This window comes from Drosophila willistoni (assembly GCF_018902025.1).
Source record: "Drosophila willistoni isolate 14030-0811.24 chromosome 2L unlocalized genomic scaffold, UCI_dwil_1.1 Seg196, whole genome shotgun sequence".
In the NCBI taxonomy this organism is placed as follows: domain Eukaryota; kingdom Metazoa; phylum Arthropoda; class Insecta; order Diptera; family Drosophilidae; genus Drosophila; species Drosophila willistoni.
The window spans coordinates 5,400,622-5,421,056 of record NW_025814048.1 but is presented as its reverse complement, the minus strand read 5'-3'; the positions used below and the strand labels follow the sequence as shown (position 1 = coordinate 5,421,056).

Below are 20,435 nucleotides of genomic sequence, written 5' to 3'. Positions count from 1 at the left end.
CAATTCAATAATGTTTTTAGTTCTTTTTTGAGGTTTTGCTGAATAACTTATCTTTTTAACCCTCTCTTAGGAGATAACTTTAAACTTGGTCTATATAAAATGTTGGCTTAGATATCATGTTTGAATAAGTAATTTGTTTTAACTTACAAATACTTTCTCTTTCTATACACTTCTTTAACTTCATATCTTTCTGTCTCGGTATTTCAAACTTAACACATTATTTATTCAAAAAGCCACTTCTCTAATCTTTTATTTATTTAAAAAAGTGTTCGATCACTTATATTAAATAAACGTTTTCTTAAATGTAATTAAACTAATTTAGAACAATTTCAAAATGATTTTGGATCAAGTGATAGGAATAGTTAGTTAAAAAATTTTAAATTAAAAAAGACGTATTTGTTTGAGAGCTTCTACGCTTTGAATTTAAACTAAAATTTAAAGAGACAATAGTTTAAGTCAGAACTTTAACTCATTTTTAACCAGCAAATTTTTTCTTACACGAAATCTTCACCTCAACCTTAAGTTAAGTAACTAAATTTAGGCCCTTACTTTACCATATAAATTGTTGAAACAAAGGCTTTACTTTATTTTACTGCATTTTCCTTTTGGATGTAAGTTAGAAAATTGACTATTAATCATTTGCTTAGTCACATTCTGTCAACTCATTGTGTCACCTAACTGATGGCATTTCAAACTTAAAATTAACCAAGAATAATGCTTGATTTATGCTTGAGTGAAGGTGTTTTTGCCAAGTTTGTATTAACTTTTTAACTTTCAGTTAACGCTCTAACATGGTGACACAGCGGTGTTGCCTGCCCGAGTGCTTGGCCATCTACTGTTTCCCTTTGGCTTAGAGTAAATTCCCTTAGTCATAGGCAACAAGAACAAAAAAAAAAAAAAAAGAAAGAGGAATAAATGGCAGGAAAAGTTGTATTTACTTAAGAGAGGTCCACCTCTTTTACTCTCTCTCTCTCTCTTTGGGCTTACAGTTTTTTCTCATTTTTTATCTTAACTCGTCCACCTCCACTTTACTTTTTTTTCGCTCCCTCCCCCTCTCTCATTCTCTCTCTGTTTCTCTTGCTTTCTCTTTCTCTCTGTTTATGTCTTGGCATGAAAATTGATTTTCAAATAGTTATTTTGCCTTTTTTTTTTAAATTTGATTGACGTTATTACATTACATAACATCAGCAAGCACACACACACTCACACACATAGTGTGTGTGGAGAGGAGGTGGGTAAGGCGGCATGAGGATGGTCATGAGGAAGGACTTATACAAGCAGCTGGTTTAAGTTATTCATCCATTTAGCCCCACTTAGGAAGCGAAGTTGGCAAAGGCAACAACAAGTGGAAAACTGTCATTATATTTGAGTTATTGATGGTTTTTCTCAAAATCATTTTACAGCAATGTTGCCTTAATCCCCCCACCCACCCACACCCACACACTCACACGAACAACCTCGCTCACACAAACACACACACACACAGTTACATTCACGCTTAGTTAAACGCCAAGCCGGGAGCGAGGTGGGCGGAAAGTGTTGCGCCTTGTTAACGTAAAGTTTGCCCATTTCTAGGGTTTTTACCCCCATAATCGACTACAGGACTTTTCCCCAACCCCCTCCTATCTACGTCTATGTATCTGTCTGATTGTGTGTGTGTGTGTTTGTGTTAGTTTTTGGTTTTTCACAAAATGCCATTCAAAATTATGTTAATCCTCAACTTCCTCCAGTTGTTGGTGGGCTCTTTCCTTCTGTTTTTTTTTCGTCTCCGGTCTGTGTAATTGTTATGTTAAATAGTTTTCCATGGAAATTTTTCCTGCTGTTTGCGACATTTGATTGATATGTCTATTTCGAGCTAGATAGAGACAATTATACACCTCGTATAACAGTGTAAAGTGAAAGAGAGAGAATTTTGCGCCATTTTAAATCTTAATTTTTCACATATGTCTATTTTAGCCCATTTCCTTCTCGTCTGCCTGGGCCAGGCAATTAAAACAATTTACGCGCTCAATTTAAGTAAACTCACACACACACTCACACTGTGTCAGAGGGAGACAGGCAGACAGAGAGAGAGAGAGACAGACAGAGTGAGAAAGAGTAATAGAGGGAGGACGCCAGAGTGGGCGTTAAATTTGTTGTAACTGCTAAGTCCTGGCCATTTTTGACTTGGCCATTACGGATGCAGCAGCTCACATATATGTATGTATGTACGTATGGGCGGGGAAAGTGTATATGTGTGTGTCTGTGTGTGTGTAGAACCAAGACCAAGTGCCCAGTCTAAAAATAGAAGCTAGAGAAACGAAGCAAAACAAAGTAAAATGAAACGAACCAAGCGAGAAGCATCCAAGGATGCTAAACGACAAATAGCTTGTCCATTGCCATGTCCAGCTAAGCACAGTGATTCAAGAGAGTAGAGGGAAGGCGGCTTTGTCTAAATAAATGAAGAACACTGTGGTGAATCCAAGGTCTCTTAGTCAGAGTAGAGTTTCTTATACCACCAAAATATCAATTCTAAATAGATAACTTGCTCTACATATTTGTCGATTTTGTCTCTCACTGAAGTGGAAACAATTAATAACCAAAACATTACTTAATAAATGAGAGCATGAATTAAAGATAAGCAATACAAAATTTAATACTTACATATTTTGACAGATATTTAAAACAATGTTCCATGTTTCTATATGTTGTCTTAGACTGCAACTAAATGATAAAAAATATGTAAAATCTTGTTATTAACACTTTCGAAAAAGCGAAATTAAGCTAATCACATTTGTTTTGGTCAACTCTTTTTTAAATCGACAAAGGTGAAGAAATCTATCTAATCTTAATGTAACCTGATAATTTTAAGCGCGTTAAGAAGTTTCACAAAATGTCTGTGTAGTTTTTTTTTCAATCACCAAGTTCTTTTAGAAGCTGATCAAGCAATTTTAATGCCCACTTCCACTTTATTGAGGCTAGAACTAGTTGAGAATTACAAGCATTCAATGTATAAAAGGGTATAAAAGGTATAACAGCTATATTTATCATTACCTTCATATTATTTTTGATTGTTTTCCCCATATAAAATTCAACTATCAATCTACATTGCTTAAGCTAAAACTTTTGTATTTTTACTTATTCATTTCAATACTTTTTGTCGTAATTGGAATAAAAATTAAAAATTATAAACATGCTTATTTCAAGTTAGATCTAGCAAACTTAAGCTAGAAAATTTAAACAACTAGGAATTCATAAAATTTCAAATCAATTGATTAGAATCATAAAGAAAACTTTCTAACGTTATGCTAATCTTTAGTTTTCACCATTCCAATCTCCAAGGAGTAAATGTCAATCAACACTCCTTTTTCAAATATAGTAATAATCCTTGTAAATGTTTTATAATCTCTTTAGTTTGTTAAGTGAAAATATTCTCAAACTCAAATAAATAAGTATTATATCCATAGATATTATATATTTTTCCCAAAAGGATTATATTATACAATTTAACTCGAATTCTTTTTCTACATTGATTTCTCTGGAATTTCCCTAGAAAATGTGTGCGTGTATGTGTGTGTGTGTTTGGGTGGGCGTTTGTGTGTGTGTTACTTTTACAAAGGTTTTTCTTTTGCTTTTAATACAAGCAAGAAGCTGAGGAAGCAGCAGGTAGAAAGAAGAGCAAAGAGGGAAGGAACGACACAAAGAAGAAGAATGAGAAGTGCTGGAATGGTGGGGATAGCCATTATCCACTTTAACTTGCCTCTCGTATGTGTGTGTGTTCTGTTAGTGTGTGTGTGTGTGTTAGTGTGTTTGTTGTTCGTTTCGCTGTTTGCTTTCGCTTGCCACAGCAAATGTCCAAGTAAATTTGTCCTCTCCACCTCCCTGACAGCATCTCTGTTCGTGTGTTGTGTGTATTGGTTATGCCCCACAGCCATAACTGTGTGTGTGTGTGTGTGTATTTGTATGCGGATTCCAATCAATATTGTAGACGCAGTCGACGCCGTTGCCGTCGCCGTCGCCTGGTCGGTTGGTCCTTCGCCCGATTCGTCCTATGTTGGCCGCTTTTGCCCATTAAGCTGCATGTACGCCAACTTACCGTCGTATTTTTAGAACATGGCAAATGTTTTTGTTGTTATTGCTGCTGCTGTTACGGTATGTTGCTGCTGCTCTTTAAGGGCAAAAAGTATTCCATTATCCTTGAAAAGCAAAGCGTATTTCCCAAGGATTTCACCAACTATTGCCAGCCCCATCCCTCTCCCCCGCCGCAACCAATCTCTTCTCCAGCATCATTCTCCATTGCACTGGCTAAAGATGAGAATACTAGTGCAGAACTCTGGCATGCGCATTGTTATTGCTATTGCTGACGTTGCCATTCGCCTGCCCCCTCCTCATTTCCTCCTATCCCCCCCACAATTCCTAATCTTCTTTCATCACCCCTCTTAAGTTCTCCGCCTCCCCCCCCAGCCAAGCTCATATATTTTTAGTTTGCCGCCTGAATAAATTTACCAGTAGAAGCATTCCAATTCCACTTCGACCACTTCGCGACTGCGGCAGACCATTGTTCTCCCATGTTCCGAAATGCATAATTAAGGTGTGCGAAGAGTTGGTTGGTTGCTGGGTGGTCGGGTGATTCTTGGTGGCGAGGTGGTATTATAGTCAATGCAAGGTTGGGGAAAAAATTCTATTGAATGGAAAATATGATTTAATTGCAGGTAAAACCAAAAAACTAAGTATAACAACAACTTGCTGATTGAAAACTAAAAACGAAATATCGAAAAAGCACCAAACCGATTAAAATAAATAAGAAAGGTTTTAAGGACCAAATGAAGTGTAGAATATTTAATGGTTTGTGAATCCTTGACTGAAAATAAGAACGTACCGTGTGGTCAGGAACTTGGAGACGATAATGTTAATAGTGCATTTAATTTTAACTAGTCCTTTATGAAATCTTACTAGATAAAAGGTAGTTAAACCATGAAGGCTGCAAGATTTTGGAGTGGCAATGGGAATGAATTTGGGTAAAATATAAACTTAAATGTTTCTTTGAAATTTTAAAGATGACAATCTGAAATTTGGTATATTTGATCAAATTTTTTGCCATATATGACAACATAGCGTATACGTGATTTCAAACATTCAACATTTTTAGAGTATATTGTGAATGAAAGACTATTGCCTTAAAATGAATTAAGGTTTTTCCACTATTTTAATCGTAAACAGTTGCAGTTCTTATAGAATCATATAGAACGATAAAAGGAATAATTATTTTAACGTTTTCAACGTTGGCACATATATCAGATATCAGACATCAACGTATAAAGTAAATCAGACTGTTATTAAGCCATCTATACTTTAGGAAGGACAGTTAAACACGTCAGTTCACTTCAATTATCACTCACAGAATGTCGCTTTATTTGATTTATCTCGTGGTTCAAGATTATCTCTCTCGTTGTGAGAGAAAGCTTATCTTTATCTTAAGATCTATGTATTGCACAATGAGTATTATTGGAGTTTATCATTAGGGATACTTATATTTAGCTTAAATATAACTACAATACATACATATAACATCAATAATTATTAAAATAAAGTAATTATTCTTATTATTGATCAGTTAATTAAGGGCTTAAGGTAGCTTAGCTTATATCTCAATTAGGTTAACGGCTTGTTTAAGAAAAAAAAAGAAACCTTAAAAAGAGTTGTCCTGCCGTTAGTATTGCAAGAAAATCCTTCCCTCAGAGACTCTTATATGATTGACACTCTTAACACTTTAATCTCTTTCTCTCTGTTTCAGTCTTCTTGCTTTTCTCTTATGTAATCCTTTATGGTTTTTCGATTCACTCATAATTCCTTTCTTCATTCCACACCTTTCATTATTTGTGTACTTCATTGTTGGTGTTGTTGTTGTTGTTGCTGTTTTTGTTGTTGTACTTCCTTTTGGGCTGAGAACTTCCGTCTTTACAAAAACGAGAGTTCCCAGTTGAGCCATGGTTCTTAAGTGGTTTCTAGTTAGTTTGCAATTTTCACTTGGGCAGTATATGTATATACCCTTCGACCCCTCTTTCGGTCTCTCAGACTCAGACTCTAACCCCTCTCCCTCCCCACTCCATGACACATGCAGCAGAGGCAAGAACGGCAGCAGCACACATTGTCTCTGCTTTTTGTGAATGCATGAAAAGGCAGGAAGAGCAAGTTTTTGTCACGCATATTTACTGTTTGTATGTGTGCTGTCTCCAGTCCCTTTCCTGTCCTCCCCCTCCGTCCTCTGTGTGGTGGTGTATGGAAACTTACTGGCAACTGCAGTTTTTGTTCACCCCAGACACAATAGTTTGAACTTTTTCCTCCCAAAATGGGTACAAAAAGTAGAAAGAAAGTATAATGTGGGTTATACTAGTAGAAAACCAAAAAACAAAAAAAAAAAAGATAAAAACCAATTTGATATATTTTTATTGTTCCGAACAGACAAAAAGATGAAACTCGCATGATGTTGACGTTGACTTTTTTGTGTCTGTGGCTGCTGCTGCCGGGTTGATTTTCTGAGTGTATGAGAGACAAAGTTATTACTTGTTAAATGTAATTATCGATAACTATTAAGACCAACTCTCTGCCACACACATCTCCTGCCACCTGCCGCGCTCACAATGCAGCCTAAAAGTATGCCACAGCAGAAGCATAAGATCACAAAGTTCGCCCGGCAGCAACTGTGGACGAGCTAGAGCATAAATGAAAAATAAATAAGAAATTCAAGTAAAGAATAAAAAAAATAAAAAAATGAGTAAAAAAAATGAAGCCAAATGCAGTTTAGCCTTCGTCTGCCATCCTGCACCACCTCGCTGCCGCATCCTTTTCCTTCCTTCCAACCACTCTGCCGGCGGGCATAAAAATGGCAAATTAAATTTTTTTTCTGCTCAGCAAAATGCAACCAAATGGAACAAAACTGGCATCAGCAGCCAAAGAAGCAGCAGCAGCAGCAGCAGCCGGAGCTTCTAAAAGAAATTAAAGCTCAAATAAATTTGCTAAGTAAACCAAAAAATTACCCGGAAGCTATTTCGGTTATCTCCGAAGCGTATATACTCTATGCGAGGAGTTGATGATGCTCAAATTTCTTCGTCTCTTTAAAAATAGAAACAGAAATATTCCAATGTTTCCTAAGGTAATCTCCCGTGGGTTTAGCTATGCTTAATTTTCAATTATATTACTTTGTAACAAATTATCAAAATATAGTCAAAAAGTAACCAAAAACATAAAAATTGTTGCCTATAGAGTTGGAATCGATCGCATTTACAAATATGAAATGATGGAACAATCTCAATGAGATATAAATAAAGCTATTCGGGCCTTTATTCTAATACAAAAAAGAAATATATTTCTTTGAAAACTCTGTAACTTAATAGATTTTCATAGTACATTTTTTGCAGTAAAGAATGTCTCACCTAAACATTTTTTACCTTAGTTTTGATGATATGAATACTAAACAAAACATTTTATAAAATGAAACTCTTTGATACAGAAAAATAAATAAAAACAAATACTTTTTTCCAAAAATAGAAAGAAAAGTTAATTTAAAACTATTCAAGAGAAACATCAGGCCCAGAAATAAACCCAAAATAAAGACACAAACTTTTGCCATTCCATTACGAGAGGAAAAATTGAAATTTTATTTGTTATAGGAATCTTGGGTTTTCTGTGTTTTGTTCGCTCTGTGTCATGGAATATGCAATTAATATTTAGATTGATTTTCAATTGTAACAACAACGAAAACCAAAAACAAAACAACAAGAATATGAAGAAGAAAAAACGCCACAAAGCGTAACGTCAACCGATGAACGTGCCAAAACCCTCAATTGTGTGATGGAAAAGGGGCATCCCCTTCGACCAAGTTGAATGCAGTCAAGCAGAACCGCAATAAAAATTGTTGTAATTTGTGCATGACTAAAAGGGGCGGATAGGAGGCGATTGAGAGGGAAAGAAAACATGAGGGGGGATGGGAGCTGTACGTGCATACACTTTTTTTCTATCGTTGGCCATATCCGATATACATATGTGTAATGGCTGCCAAGAGCCATTGGGTTGGCATTCAATAATCTTTCAGAGACAGCAAAAACCAGAAAGTGTCACGAACATTCATTAAACCGATAGTCCGATACCCTATTTGAAATTTTGATTGATTTTGTCAATTGTTGTTTCGCAACTTCTTACTAATTGCTCTAGACTAAAAAATATTAAAATTAAATTAAATTTTTAAATGCGTATGATAAAAATGTATAATATATGGATTGATATTTGTCTACTTAAATGAATTTTCTATTGTATGTCCATTATATTTATCAATACTTGGCTGCTAATTTGACATAAACAAAATTTATATCTAAAGTCCAATACGACGATGGAAAATTGTCGTAGAGTAATTAATTAAGAAAATAAATCAATTAAAACAATGTTCTTATACATATTATATGGTAAATAAGTATTGTATTAAGATTAATAAAGCTGATTTAAAAATGTAAACAAATACATTGCCACAAAATTTAAGTAGTATGTTGACTTTTAACTAGTATATTGTTTATACCTAAAAAGTTGGATTAAAAATGTTTTACGAAATTTTCTTTGAATGTTTCTTAACTGATTTTGTTTGATTAAACACTTGTATTCCCAAAGGGGCTCAAAATATATCTACTAAAGAACAAGGCTCAATTTAAGAGCTTTTGGATTTCAATTTACTTTTGACTATTTTATCGGCTAATTTAGCTTAAACTGATTTCAATGATTACATATTTTAGATAATAAAATTGCCATTGTAACCCCCCTGATTGCGCTATCTTATCATTGTATTCAATCTAATAAATGTTTTTCAACTAAAAATAAGTTCAATGTACTATGACAATACATCGTGTTGTTGTTGATGTAATACTATAGAGTTTCTCGTTTGACTCATGGCATATTGCTGATCAATGTTCAATGAACTGAGCGATTAGAATTCTATGTATTTAGCAACTAAACTGAGTGCCATAATGTTGATCAATATTCTCTTTGAAAACTATTATGCTTTGCCAATTTTCCAGGGTATAATACTTTATACTATGTTCACTTAGTCGAACATGATGACAAATGAGTAAAGTAATGACAAATGACCAAAGGCGGAGTTTGATTTCCCTTTCTCTCTTGCTCTCTTTCTCGGAATTTATTTGTATTCAATCTGTTTGCTTGTTTGCCAGTTGGTTTTCAAATGTTTACACGAGCAAACACACACACACATACACATTACACCCACCCATCCACCCACCATCACTCCCCCCTTTTTTCCTCTATGTCAATATTTGTCAGCAATGACGAGCCAAGAGATTTAATTTCCTCTTATCGACTCGGTGAATTGAGAGATGGAGAGTGCTGATGAGGGGAGGAGACTGAGTCTGAGTGCCAAGGGAAGTAAAATAAAACAAAAGTCACTTTAGTTTTGCTCAAAAATTGACTCTTTGTCTTTTCGTTGTTATTTCATTAAGTATTTCAAACTGGTATCTGTGCCTCATAGAAGGCCGACGAATTAAGACAAACCAAAGTCTTGTATGCCTTGGGCTCAATCTCACAGATACTCTTGGCCCAAAGTGTGCAATTGTTGACCCGTAGACGATGCACATCTATAACAAACTCTCCAGTTGCCATACTATAATTGGCATACAGGGTCAAACAATCTCCGGCATCGGTCTTGGGCTGATCAGTAGCCCAGGGTAGATAAGTGGCACTGCTTCCCGTGTTCTGCCAGAAATATTTTCCGGGGCTGCCCAAACTATTGCCAGAAGTCCAGAATTCAAGTGTATATTGAGCAGCGATGGGCAACCAATCTTGAATTAATTTCAATTGCACTGAATTCTCCACACTGACGAGACCAGCACTCAGAGAGCGGCAATTCCGATCAGCTTCATACCAGGTCTTCCACATTGAATCTACCATAAGACACTTTTCACCCACCTGGGTGAAATTAGCTGGACATGCCGAGAATGACTCCTCCTGCAGGGCTGTTTGCAGGTGGGCCAAAGCCAAGCTGACCAAGGCGAAACTGATTACTTTTGACCACAACATTGTAAAAGTTAACTGAGTAGCAAATGGTTCGATGGCTTTTTATATACGCCCTCCTACACATGAAACGTATGAATGATAAGATAACAATTCAAACTAAAAGGTAGTTCCCATCACCAGATATTAGCTAGTACGGGGCGGGGAACACTTTTCGTTTCTTTTTTTGTCCGAATTTGAGCATTTTATCAATTCAATTCGGACAGTCACTAAGCCCTTGAATATCACAAACATTTTATGCAGAACCCCCTTTGATTGGTTACAAAGTCCTAGCGATTAGTGCCAAAAGATACATACACATATACCTAAATATATGTATATATATACTTCATTTTGGACACGCATCCCAAGTACTATGGAACAATTGTGGGATATTTAGGGCAAATAATTGTTTTTTGAATTTGTTATCTTCAACCTAATCAATGCGGGAATTGTGTGATAGAAACTTGGCCCTATCTTTCGGTTCTAAGAATTTTGGTTTATTACTTCAATTTCAATTTTGACTTTGAATTTTGAAATTACTTCCGATAAATCTATAAGTCAGTCCTATTAGTAACTAATTTCTTTAATTATTTTAGTAATTGTAACTTCATTCATACAAAAGAAAGTTTAATTAGACTGAATTATTGAATTCTTAAATATTATTCGTTATCCACAATCGTTTCCATTATCCCCGACTGAACTACCTTTTAGACTTGCTTCATCAGGGGGAAACTCCACCTACGTCGCGGTTCGAACTCGAGAACAACAGAATTGTAGATTTAGTAGGTCTCCACTAAGCCACCGTCTAGGTAGTGTCTTAAATATAAGTATTTGTAATTGCAAAGTCAATTTTAAATAGATCAAGTTATACTTTTAGTGGAGCATGAACTTCTTAGTGGTCTAGTAGCCAACAAAACTTACTGTAATGTGGGACTGGGGTATTGTATTACGAATAAACACAGTCCCGGTTATAGTTTTATAATAGTTTTATTTAATGTTAAGATAAGTATTAGTTTTTAGTTAATATTAGATATAATTATACTTAATTGTTTAATGTCTTTCGTCCTTGCGTCTTACACTTTCGTCTTAAAACTTCGTCTTTTCGTCTTTAACTTCGTCTTCTTAATGCTTCTCTGTCTGACCGGCTTGCCAGATTGTCTTGCGCTTTAATGAGTCAGCTGACTGAACTAGGGCTGGCTGAATAGGATTGCCAGACCATTCCCACAGTAATAAATTTGTTTGTAGTTCGTTCTATTGTCGAACTAGTTGAGCTTAAGCTGGATCCGCATGGAGAAATTGTAGTAACTTGGCTTAGTAGTCAATAGTAGACATTCAAATACTGGCTAACTGCATCATCTTAGTCTATCTCCAATTCTTATCAAATTCATTTCTAATGCTAATCCTAATCCAAGAACTAGTTTACTATTTTGTGGTGTTCCGTTAGTAAGCTAGCTCTAAAAAAAACTAGTCCTAAAGAACGTAGTTAATTTAAAAATTGATTAAAAGGTGAACTACATTACTCATTAGGGTTTTTATTTTAAAAACATTTTTAAAGCGCTGTCTTACAATGGTTTTTAATTTTTGTTTATGTTGATTGAAAACCTGCTGATGTTTAATTTTGGAACAAATTTTTTTTTTTGTTTTTTACCATTTGTTCTCATTTTGCCCATTGTGCCGTAAAAGATAAAAGTATACAATTTGTATGCCGGTCGCGTAAAGAATTTCCAGGCAGTAGCCATGGCAAATATAAATAAAACATGTTTTCTCTTATGTTCTTGATGTTTTTTCGTGGTATTCTTCTTGTCATTCCAGCCAAACTGGACGGCGTCAAGACGTATATGCGGATGCGACGTGTGCCAAATCATTTGCAGGTGAAGGTCATCAAATGGTTCGATTACCTGTGGCTAACGCAAAAATGCTCGGATGAGGAGCGCGCCGTATCCTGTCTTCCTGATAAATTAAAGGTACAATACACACACACACACAAACACACACACATGTACATACACAGAGAAAAGAGACGAAACAAGTGAAACAACGTAATGAGAAACATGAGTCGGCCATTTGATACAGATACAGAAACAGCTACACAGATTCACAGATAGTTCCATTTGCCACTTACACATACTTATAAAACGTGTTTTCTTTTTTGTCCTTTCTCTCTCTCTCTGTGCTGTTGTTTGCAGGCTGAAATAGCAATTAACGTCCATTTAGATACACTTAAGCGGGTTGAGATTTTTCAAAATACTGAAGCTGGTTTCCTCTGTGAATTGGTTCTACGCCTGAGGCCGGTGCTCTTCTCGCCCGGTGACTACATCTGCAGGAAGGGTAAGCCAAATCCAATGTTTCTGTTTTTCCTCTTCTTCTCTGGGGGTTTATATAGATATATAAATTCCTTTATGTTTTTAGGCGAGGTGGGCAAAGAGATGTATATTGTGAATCGAGGACGATTGCAGGTCGTTGCTGACAATGGCAAAACGGTGATGGCCTCATTGAAGGCCGGTTCCTATTTCGGAGAGATTAGTATACTCAATATGGGCACAGCAGGTAAAGAGCTTGGTAAATATCCCGTTTTAGTGCGACAGGCGGAACAATAATCAAAAACGACATAACGTGTAACTACAACAACCCAAAAGAAAAAAAAAAAAAACACCCCCTCAATATAAAGAACCCTTGAAACATTTTATTGCAAAAAATATTTTAGTTTACCTAAGTGTGGAATGTATTTTCTATTTGTCTAAATATTTGCATATTCAAAATGATGATTTTAACCAACTATATTAGATTAGTCATTCACACCTTTTCCATACCCCCACACCTCTTTTCCCTATTAGACTATTAGAAGAGAAACCACCAACCACACCACCCCCCTCGCACTACACCATTCTCGGTTTAAATTGCATTCAACAAAATGCACTGGTTTTACCACCTTTACGAATTTGTGTGGCTTTTCATTTTACATAACATTTCGTTTGCATATATATATATTTTGTTGAATTCATTTTCTGTATGTGTATGTGCGCATATATTTTACCCTATTACCCTTCACCCCACCACTTTACTTTTTTCCCTTGTATTACTCTTTTCGTTTTCGTTTCAGTTTTTGTTCTCGCCATTTTGCTCACAATGTGTTTTTATAGCCCGAACCCAAAAAGTATGCAATGTGATTTTATTATGGCGTACACAAACACACACACACACACGCATACAATGCACAAATACGTAGAAATACACAGATGTACGCAAACATAAATCCGTAAGCTCACCCTTTCCATCCCTTTCTTTCTCTCACACTCACTCACTCACTCACACAAGGCTACAAAATTAATGAATGTCAAATGCAATTATTGCACCTGCATGACGTCACCCCCCGCACACCCTTCCGTCTCCACTCTACCCTCTTTTTCTGACAAATACACTTAAAACATGTCGGGGTTTTTTTTTCCTTTTTCTATCTATGAAATATAACCAAAAAATAGAACAAAAAATTAAATGCATATTATATTAAATAAAAAGAACATTTGGTCAAACATTTTCTTTTATAGTACTTATACGAAATACCCTTAAATGAATTTCTAACAGATTGGATTATAATATAAATCTCCTTATTTCGGTTGAATATGTTATATACCAAAAGCAGAACTAAATTATTAATAATTTGTTTGGCTTTTTCCAATTTTCGAACTGATTCTAAAACTTTTTTCTTTAAATAAACAATTACATACATGGATCTAGGGCTGTGAACGGGGGAAAAGTGTGCTCCTGAAAGTATGCAATAGGCTGAAAAGTATTCATTAGTTTTAACAAATTTAAAGCCTTTCGTACGCCTTGCAACTTAACTTATAAATTTCTCTCGGTTTTTACCTCCCTAGTTTCGCTTATGATTATATAAACTTCTAAATTATAAAAAAAACCCCTTAAAAAACATTTTTATATCTTAAATTTTGTATTTTGCTAATGAAATTCTAAAAGTTTATCCAGAATTTCGCACCAAATAAGAAAAGAAATAAAAAGTCTTTGTTTAAAACGTGAATTTAAAAATTTAAAACACTTAAACAATGAAGAACGATACAAAACTATTGCGAATTATTATAGTTATGTTATAATAAAATCCATCTTTACCTTATCTACGATACATATGCACACAAATGCACCTAAATCAATGCCGGATTCGATCAATTTCGACCCATTTGACTAGAACAATACTACAAAAATTAATTTTATAATTAGTATAATTTTATTATTGCGCGAAACTTAATCATTTCATGAAAGTTATAAAAATGATTAGCATTCTACATTTCAATTGTATAGAAATCAGACAACGAGAAGACCATTTCAATTAGTTCAATTCAAATAAATCACTTTAACTGCTTGCTCTATCTCTGTGCCAAAGTTAATGTGAAATTTGAGATGCCTTTGGGGTGATTCATGTAAATTGCATTGCCGTTATCAAATTGCGGTTAATTCTCCATTAAATAACATGCACAAACTGTCCGCTCGATTGTCCAATTAAACACAATTGCCTAGAAATTTAAATTAGTGTAAAGAGTATTAATGTCACTTTAATCGTTGGTGAATAGAAGCGTTAACCAAGTGTTAATCATTATCCAAAGCTTTGATCTTTATGCTGTGCATTCACAGCAGTTGGTCTTTGTCCTGGCATTAGATACCTGTACACACATACAAACATACATATGCAAAGTATATAGCACTTAGATATTGTTATATACATATACATATGTGTAGGTATATTGTATATGTAATTAACAAGAAAGATGGGCAGACTCAGTCAACTGTACTGTCTGCCAAATATCTTGCCATTGCATACTTCAGGGCACTTAATTCAATTTTCTCACACACTACACACACACACAACCTTAGAGTTAAGAACTTAATTTGCTGACAAAAGTTACAAAACAGTTTGAGTTACAATTCTCGCACCATAAACTTTTGCCAGGCCATCATCAAATTGAGTTTGATAAGTGAAATTGAATCATTCTTGAGTTTTGCATTTTGCATGATTATACACGCCCATTTTCATTCATACTGTCATTGATTTTCAACAAAGGCGGGGCAGAAAAAATATATATCCCCACACACCACAGACACACACATACAAACACACTAAGTATATATCTAAAAAGTGTAAAACGGAAAATTTCATTTGTTAGACATTTTTAGACAACCATAAAAAATCTCTTCTCTTATTTCTACTTACCTTCTATCTATTTCTGTCTCTGTGTGTGTTTCCCCTCTATCTATTTATCTGTCTATCTCTCTTTTCTCTCTGTCTCTCTCTCTCTGTGTGTCTCTTGAAAGAGACATTATTGTTATTGTTGTTGTTGTATTGCTTTGCCTGGACGTAATTTAAACGTTTTAACCTCTAATTGTTATAAGCAAAAAAAAACAAAACCTTGGAAATCAACAAAACTAAATTATTTAAATCCATTTAAATACACTATTGAACAAAAAAGTACAAAACAAAATAAGACGAAAAAAAAAATTAAAAAAATTATATAATGATTGTATGTTTGTTGTTGTTGTTGTTGTCCATGGAATGCCAATTGACTTGAAATATTTATGAAAATTGCACACCAACTGAGCCATAATCCCCACGAATTTACGATTTTGCCCCTAGAAAACTAGTCAAAAAAAAAGTAACATTAAATCCGTTTCCCACATAAATATGTAGAGAATGTTGTGAATTTTCGGTTTTCATCTTTCAATTATTTTATTTAATTAAAAATCACTGACATTAATTTGAAATTGTTTAAGCCCCATAAAATCAATTGAACAATAGGTTCAAATTGTGACTTAAAGTGAAAAAATATCATAAAAGATTTAATAAATCAAAAGTTTCCTTTCTATATAAATTTAATTAAAGAGCCTAGAAAGATCTTTTTGTGGATATAAACTCGATGAATTTTAGTGCCAAGATAAACCTTTTTATCTCTTCACTCTTAAGCAACTATAGTAGCAAAATACTTGTGTATTTTATTACCAATTTCTATAATTGTATTAATTCATAGAAGTTTTATTAATTCTATTTAAAAGTATTTGAAATTCATGAATTTGACAATAATTTAATGTAATGTCATTTTTTTTGCAAGAGTATTTGATGAGTCTTCTGTGATTCTAAGAGTGCAAAAGTATTTTGATTGTTATAAACAAAAAAGCAATTTTTTATTAAACTTTTTCTCGTTTTGTTAATGAAAACAGTAGATTTTTAAGGGAAAATCTTTCTATTTTTACGGTGTTCCAATTCGGATTTCATATTAATCTGATTTTATAAATTAAAGCTACTTTAAATTAATAAATGATTACTTAAACTTTATACATACTTTTTTAAGAACCAAACGAATAGAGGTATTCTAATATTGTTAGTATGTCACTTTACCTATGGGTAAAGAAACTAGATATGATACAATTTGTATACTTTAAATCGTAAATTAGATATGTAGGTGTAGGGTCTCTGATGCTGCTATTGAGTATAATAAACAAAAAAGCTTTGAATAGAAAATTTGTAACATTAGCAGAATTTTAGAAAAAAAAATTGTACAAAAATGGTTAAAGGTTCAATAAACTCCCAAATAGATGGAGGCTTGTGGTGATGTCTTTTTAGGTTTAGGATTTGTAGTCTGTTTAAGTCTTAAACTTTGCCAAAGAAAGTTTGTAAAAAATGTTTATCCTGGAAATTAGAAGTAACAGAAAAAAGTGAATATTTCGAAAAATTTCCACTTTGATAAAAATTATTCAACTTTTGACATTCAAACTGGATTTTTTCAACCTAATTCGTATCCTATTAGGGTGAAAAAAATCCAGTTTAATTCGGCTCCTATTAGAGTGCAGAAAATCCAGTTTGATCATGTCTATCAAAGTGTCATTTTCAACTCAAATTATTTGGAGAATTTTGAAGAGTTGTCTCTTTGAAGTTTTCAAATGCTTTCTTAATGACAATGGAAATGGAAATTTTAGTAATTTTGATAAACTTTTTTAACTATGTCCTTTAGACACTTTCTTGCTACTTTTATCACTTTTCATAAAGCTTTCTAAGTCAAAGAAATATTGCAATGAGATGAATTTGTCCATTCAAAAGATGCTCTGCCTTGTTATCTATTTTCATTTAAGTCTTATGTAAGACTGGTTAAGCTAACATTTTTTTCAGACGGTTTCCCCCTTAAAATTCACAGATTTTTGAAACATTGTGAAACATGCGATGTAGTCGAAATTGACTTGAAGAATATTTCATAGATACATTTCAATTGAACTTCGAACTTAACAAAAGTTTTAGACAGTCTTGAGATCAGTTTTCGCAGTGATGCAGATACGTGCCATACACTTTGTTTCATTTAGTTGTCGAAACTTGTTTGTTTTAACATGTTTGAAAGGAAGTATACAGAAATATTGATATAGTTTGATGGGGACTCATCTTGATATATTGTTGTACGAGAGAGAATGCATTTATTGTAGTTTTCCCATGTTCACTCAGTGGTGTTTATTTAGTTGTTACTTTTACATATGTACTGTTGTGTCTTCTCCCTAATTTGTAGGCCCTTCCTTCCTTCCTTCTTTGCGTTACCTTTCACTACTACTTACACTACTCAGTCAGTTTGCTTTTGGCATGCAATTTTAATGTCTTTTGTGCTGCTCGTCCAAGTCAACAAGAACAAGAAACAAACACAAGACAAGAAGAAGCGCCTGCTTTTTGAAAGACCATTAAACTTTTCTCTTTACGCTTTACTCACACACACACACACACACACACTCCATCTTATATAGGCAACAGACGCACTGCCAGCGTTCGTTCTGTGGGCTATAGCGACCTGTTCGTGCTGAGTAAGAAGGACATGTGGGACGTGCTAAAGGAATATCCAGCGGCGCGTGTACGTCTCGAATCGATAGCTGTCAAACGTCTGGAGAAGTACAAGAAGGCGCCGCTAGAGAAAGGTAAGCGGATGAAGAAATGATGTTGCTCCCTCCCCAACCAACCCCCCCGTTTACCCTACTTGTTTCCTATGCCACTCACACGCCACTCAAAATTCAAAAAGTTGCAAAATACGAATAACACAATTCGATTGTTTCTTATTTTTTCGTTTCGTCTTTCGTTTTTTTTTCTCCACAATTGTGTCTTCCTTCTTTTTTTTTCTGTTTCGTTTGGTTTGGTTTGAATTGTATGAATTTTTTTGATTTTTATATAACATAGTCAAATACTTTAATGTAGTTGCCATGGGCCGCTGCCAATCAACTCCGGGCCTGGTGGAAAGCTGTGGTCGGACTTCGTTGGAGGAAATGTGGCTACCACCAGCAGTGATGCAGCAGCAACATCATCAACAGCAGCAACAGCAGCAGCAACAGTCAAACCAGAAGCAACAGTTGCAACAGCAACAACAGCTGCAACAGCAACAACAGCAACAATTCTCTCAGTCACATGGCTATAGGTGAGTGAAAGGAAAATGAAATTCCTCTGTTTCAAACACACACACAGTGTCATGTTTGTTTTTTTCTTACTTTGTTTCTTTTCTGTTTGTTGTTAACGCAGTCCCCGCAGCTATGCCGAACGTTTGGCCCGTGCCACAGACTCACCCAGATCTGCTAGCCCCAGTGCCCATGGCTCTGAGGAACGACCACGCAGTCGGGCTACATCGCATCATTCCATGAGACCGCAATCCCAGCCAAGTCATACAGGTAACAGGCATAGACTATAGACTACCAGACTCTCCAGTCTTCTAGCATTCACTTGCCACTTGCCCATTTTACAGGTTACATTTGCGACTCTAGTTCTCAATTGGAATGCTATGGCCCGGGTGTGAGTGGAGTTGGTGGTGGAACTACGCCACTTCTCGGGTCCCATGAGGCACTCGAGGATGAGATAAAACGTTTACGGGAACGCCTACACACGGTGGAATCAGAGAATCAGGCATTGAATACGAAGCTATCGCAACAGCAATGGGATTTGGAGAATCGTTTGGCCGAAATTGAAATGCAAATATGCGGCGTATCGTCTACATCCAGTGTGGATCCCGAGAATGAGACAGAGGAGCTGGAAAGGAATCGGGAGAGTATCATATAACACGGGAGAGTGCTGCCCCATCAGTCGATCGGTATGGTGTACCACAACAACATATCATGTACCTCATGACTCCATCAGCTCAGCATCAGTAGCATCAATACCAATACCAATACCAATACCAATACCAACACCAAAAAAAATCAATTCAAAACTCCTCCATGGAATATGCAAGAGCCCATCAAAGCGAGAAGCATCACAAATCCATTTTGCATCTCAATCCCACACTCTCTCTCTCTCTTTCTTTCTCTTTGTCTATAACTCTTTATCCTTAACCGAAAAAGAAGAAAAGTCATACGAATAAATTCATCTGCCATTTTTGTTCTGTGCATCTCTCTATCTGTGTCTGTGTGCTTGTCTCTGTGTCTGTGTGTGTGTGTGTGTGCGTGCATGCGGTTGAAAATTACCAAAAAATGCCTTACTAACTCAAAACTAAAACCCCTAAAAATCCACCAAAACAAAAACAAATTTTAAAAAACCCCAAAAAAAAAAACCAAACAAACACATAATTAAACGAAACAAAACAAAAAACCTGACCAGGAGCAGCAGCAGCTAGACAGCAGGAAGTTAAACAGGAGAAGATGGATGATAATGAGGAGGAAAATGATGATGAAGAGGAGGATAAGGAGGATGCGGAGGAGGAGGAGGAGCAGTATATAGAAGATGAAGCCGCTGAGGATCAGGAAGAGATGACCAGCCACAAATATTGCTCGCTTTAAGGATGGACAAGGCCCATCTGGCATCTATCTGTCTTCATTTACCTAATCTATAGATAGTTAGTTTCACACATTTACTACCTACTTACATACACATACATACATACATACATACAACAGAATGGCACTGCCAAAGATAAAATACCAACAAATTAAAATGCACCAGCAACAAAAAACCAAAAAACAAAATGTGTAAAAAGTTCTAAAGAAATCCTTTTCCCTTCTACCTTCAGTCTAATTTTAAGCCAAATTAGGTTAGTGTGAAAAGCTTTATTAGAACTTTTCCGGATATATATGTAAACCACAAAAAAACAAAAGAAAAGAGAAACAAAAACCAAAAATACCAAAAATCATTCCTCCACTAAACTAACTAACTAAATCCAACTAGAACTTACTAATTAGTAATTCATCATTAGCCTTAGATTCTTCGCTACTTTTAATTAATTATATAACTATACTAAAACGAAAAAAAAAAACAAATTATAAACTAATGAAATACTTACCAAAAGAAAGAAACGGGTATCTATATATAGTATATATACGATATAATTCCCATTGTAAATAAATTTCACTCTAGGCAACTCAAACTCAATTTAGAAATTTAAATTTAAACTTAAAAA

General features: G+C 35.0%; 2 protein-coding genes across 2 annotated transcripts in view; one reads left to right on the top strand and one right to left on the bottom strand.

The window, feature by feature from the left end:
- LOC6640242 (cyclic nucleotide-gated cation channel beta-3) overlaps nt 1-20,153 on the top strand; it is a 55,861-nt gene extending 35,708 nt beyond the window's left edge. Inside the window, exons 4-11 of the mRNA XM_023174766.2 lie at nt 11,845-11,996; nt 12,219-12,360; nt 12,442-12,579; nt 17,812-17,979; nt 18,236-18,470; nt 18,572-18,717; nt 18,792-19,133; nt 19,640-20,153. Coding sequence (XP_023030534.1) covers nt 11,845-11,996; nt 12,219-12,360; nt 12,442-12,579; nt 17,812-17,979; nt 18,236-18,470; nt 18,572-18,717; nt 18,792-19,102 — 1,292 coding nt within the window. The 3' untranslated portion in view covers nt 19,103-19,133; nt 19,640-20,153. The remainder of the gene's footprint in view (nt 1-11,844; nt 11,997-12,218; nt 12,361-12,441; nt 12,580-17,811; nt 17,980-18,235; nt 18,471-18,571; nt 18,718-18,791; nt 19,134-19,639) is intronic.
- LOC6640244 (C-type lectin 37Da) lies at nt 9,427-10,056 on the bottom strand. The gene has a single exon (XM_002063278.2). It carries the CDS (start codon nt 10,054-10,056, stop codon nt 9,484-9,486), a length of 573 nt encoding a protein of 190 aa, XP_002063314.1. The 3' UTR covers nt 9,427-9,483.
- Nucleotides 20,154-20,435: the final 282 nt, after the last annotated feature.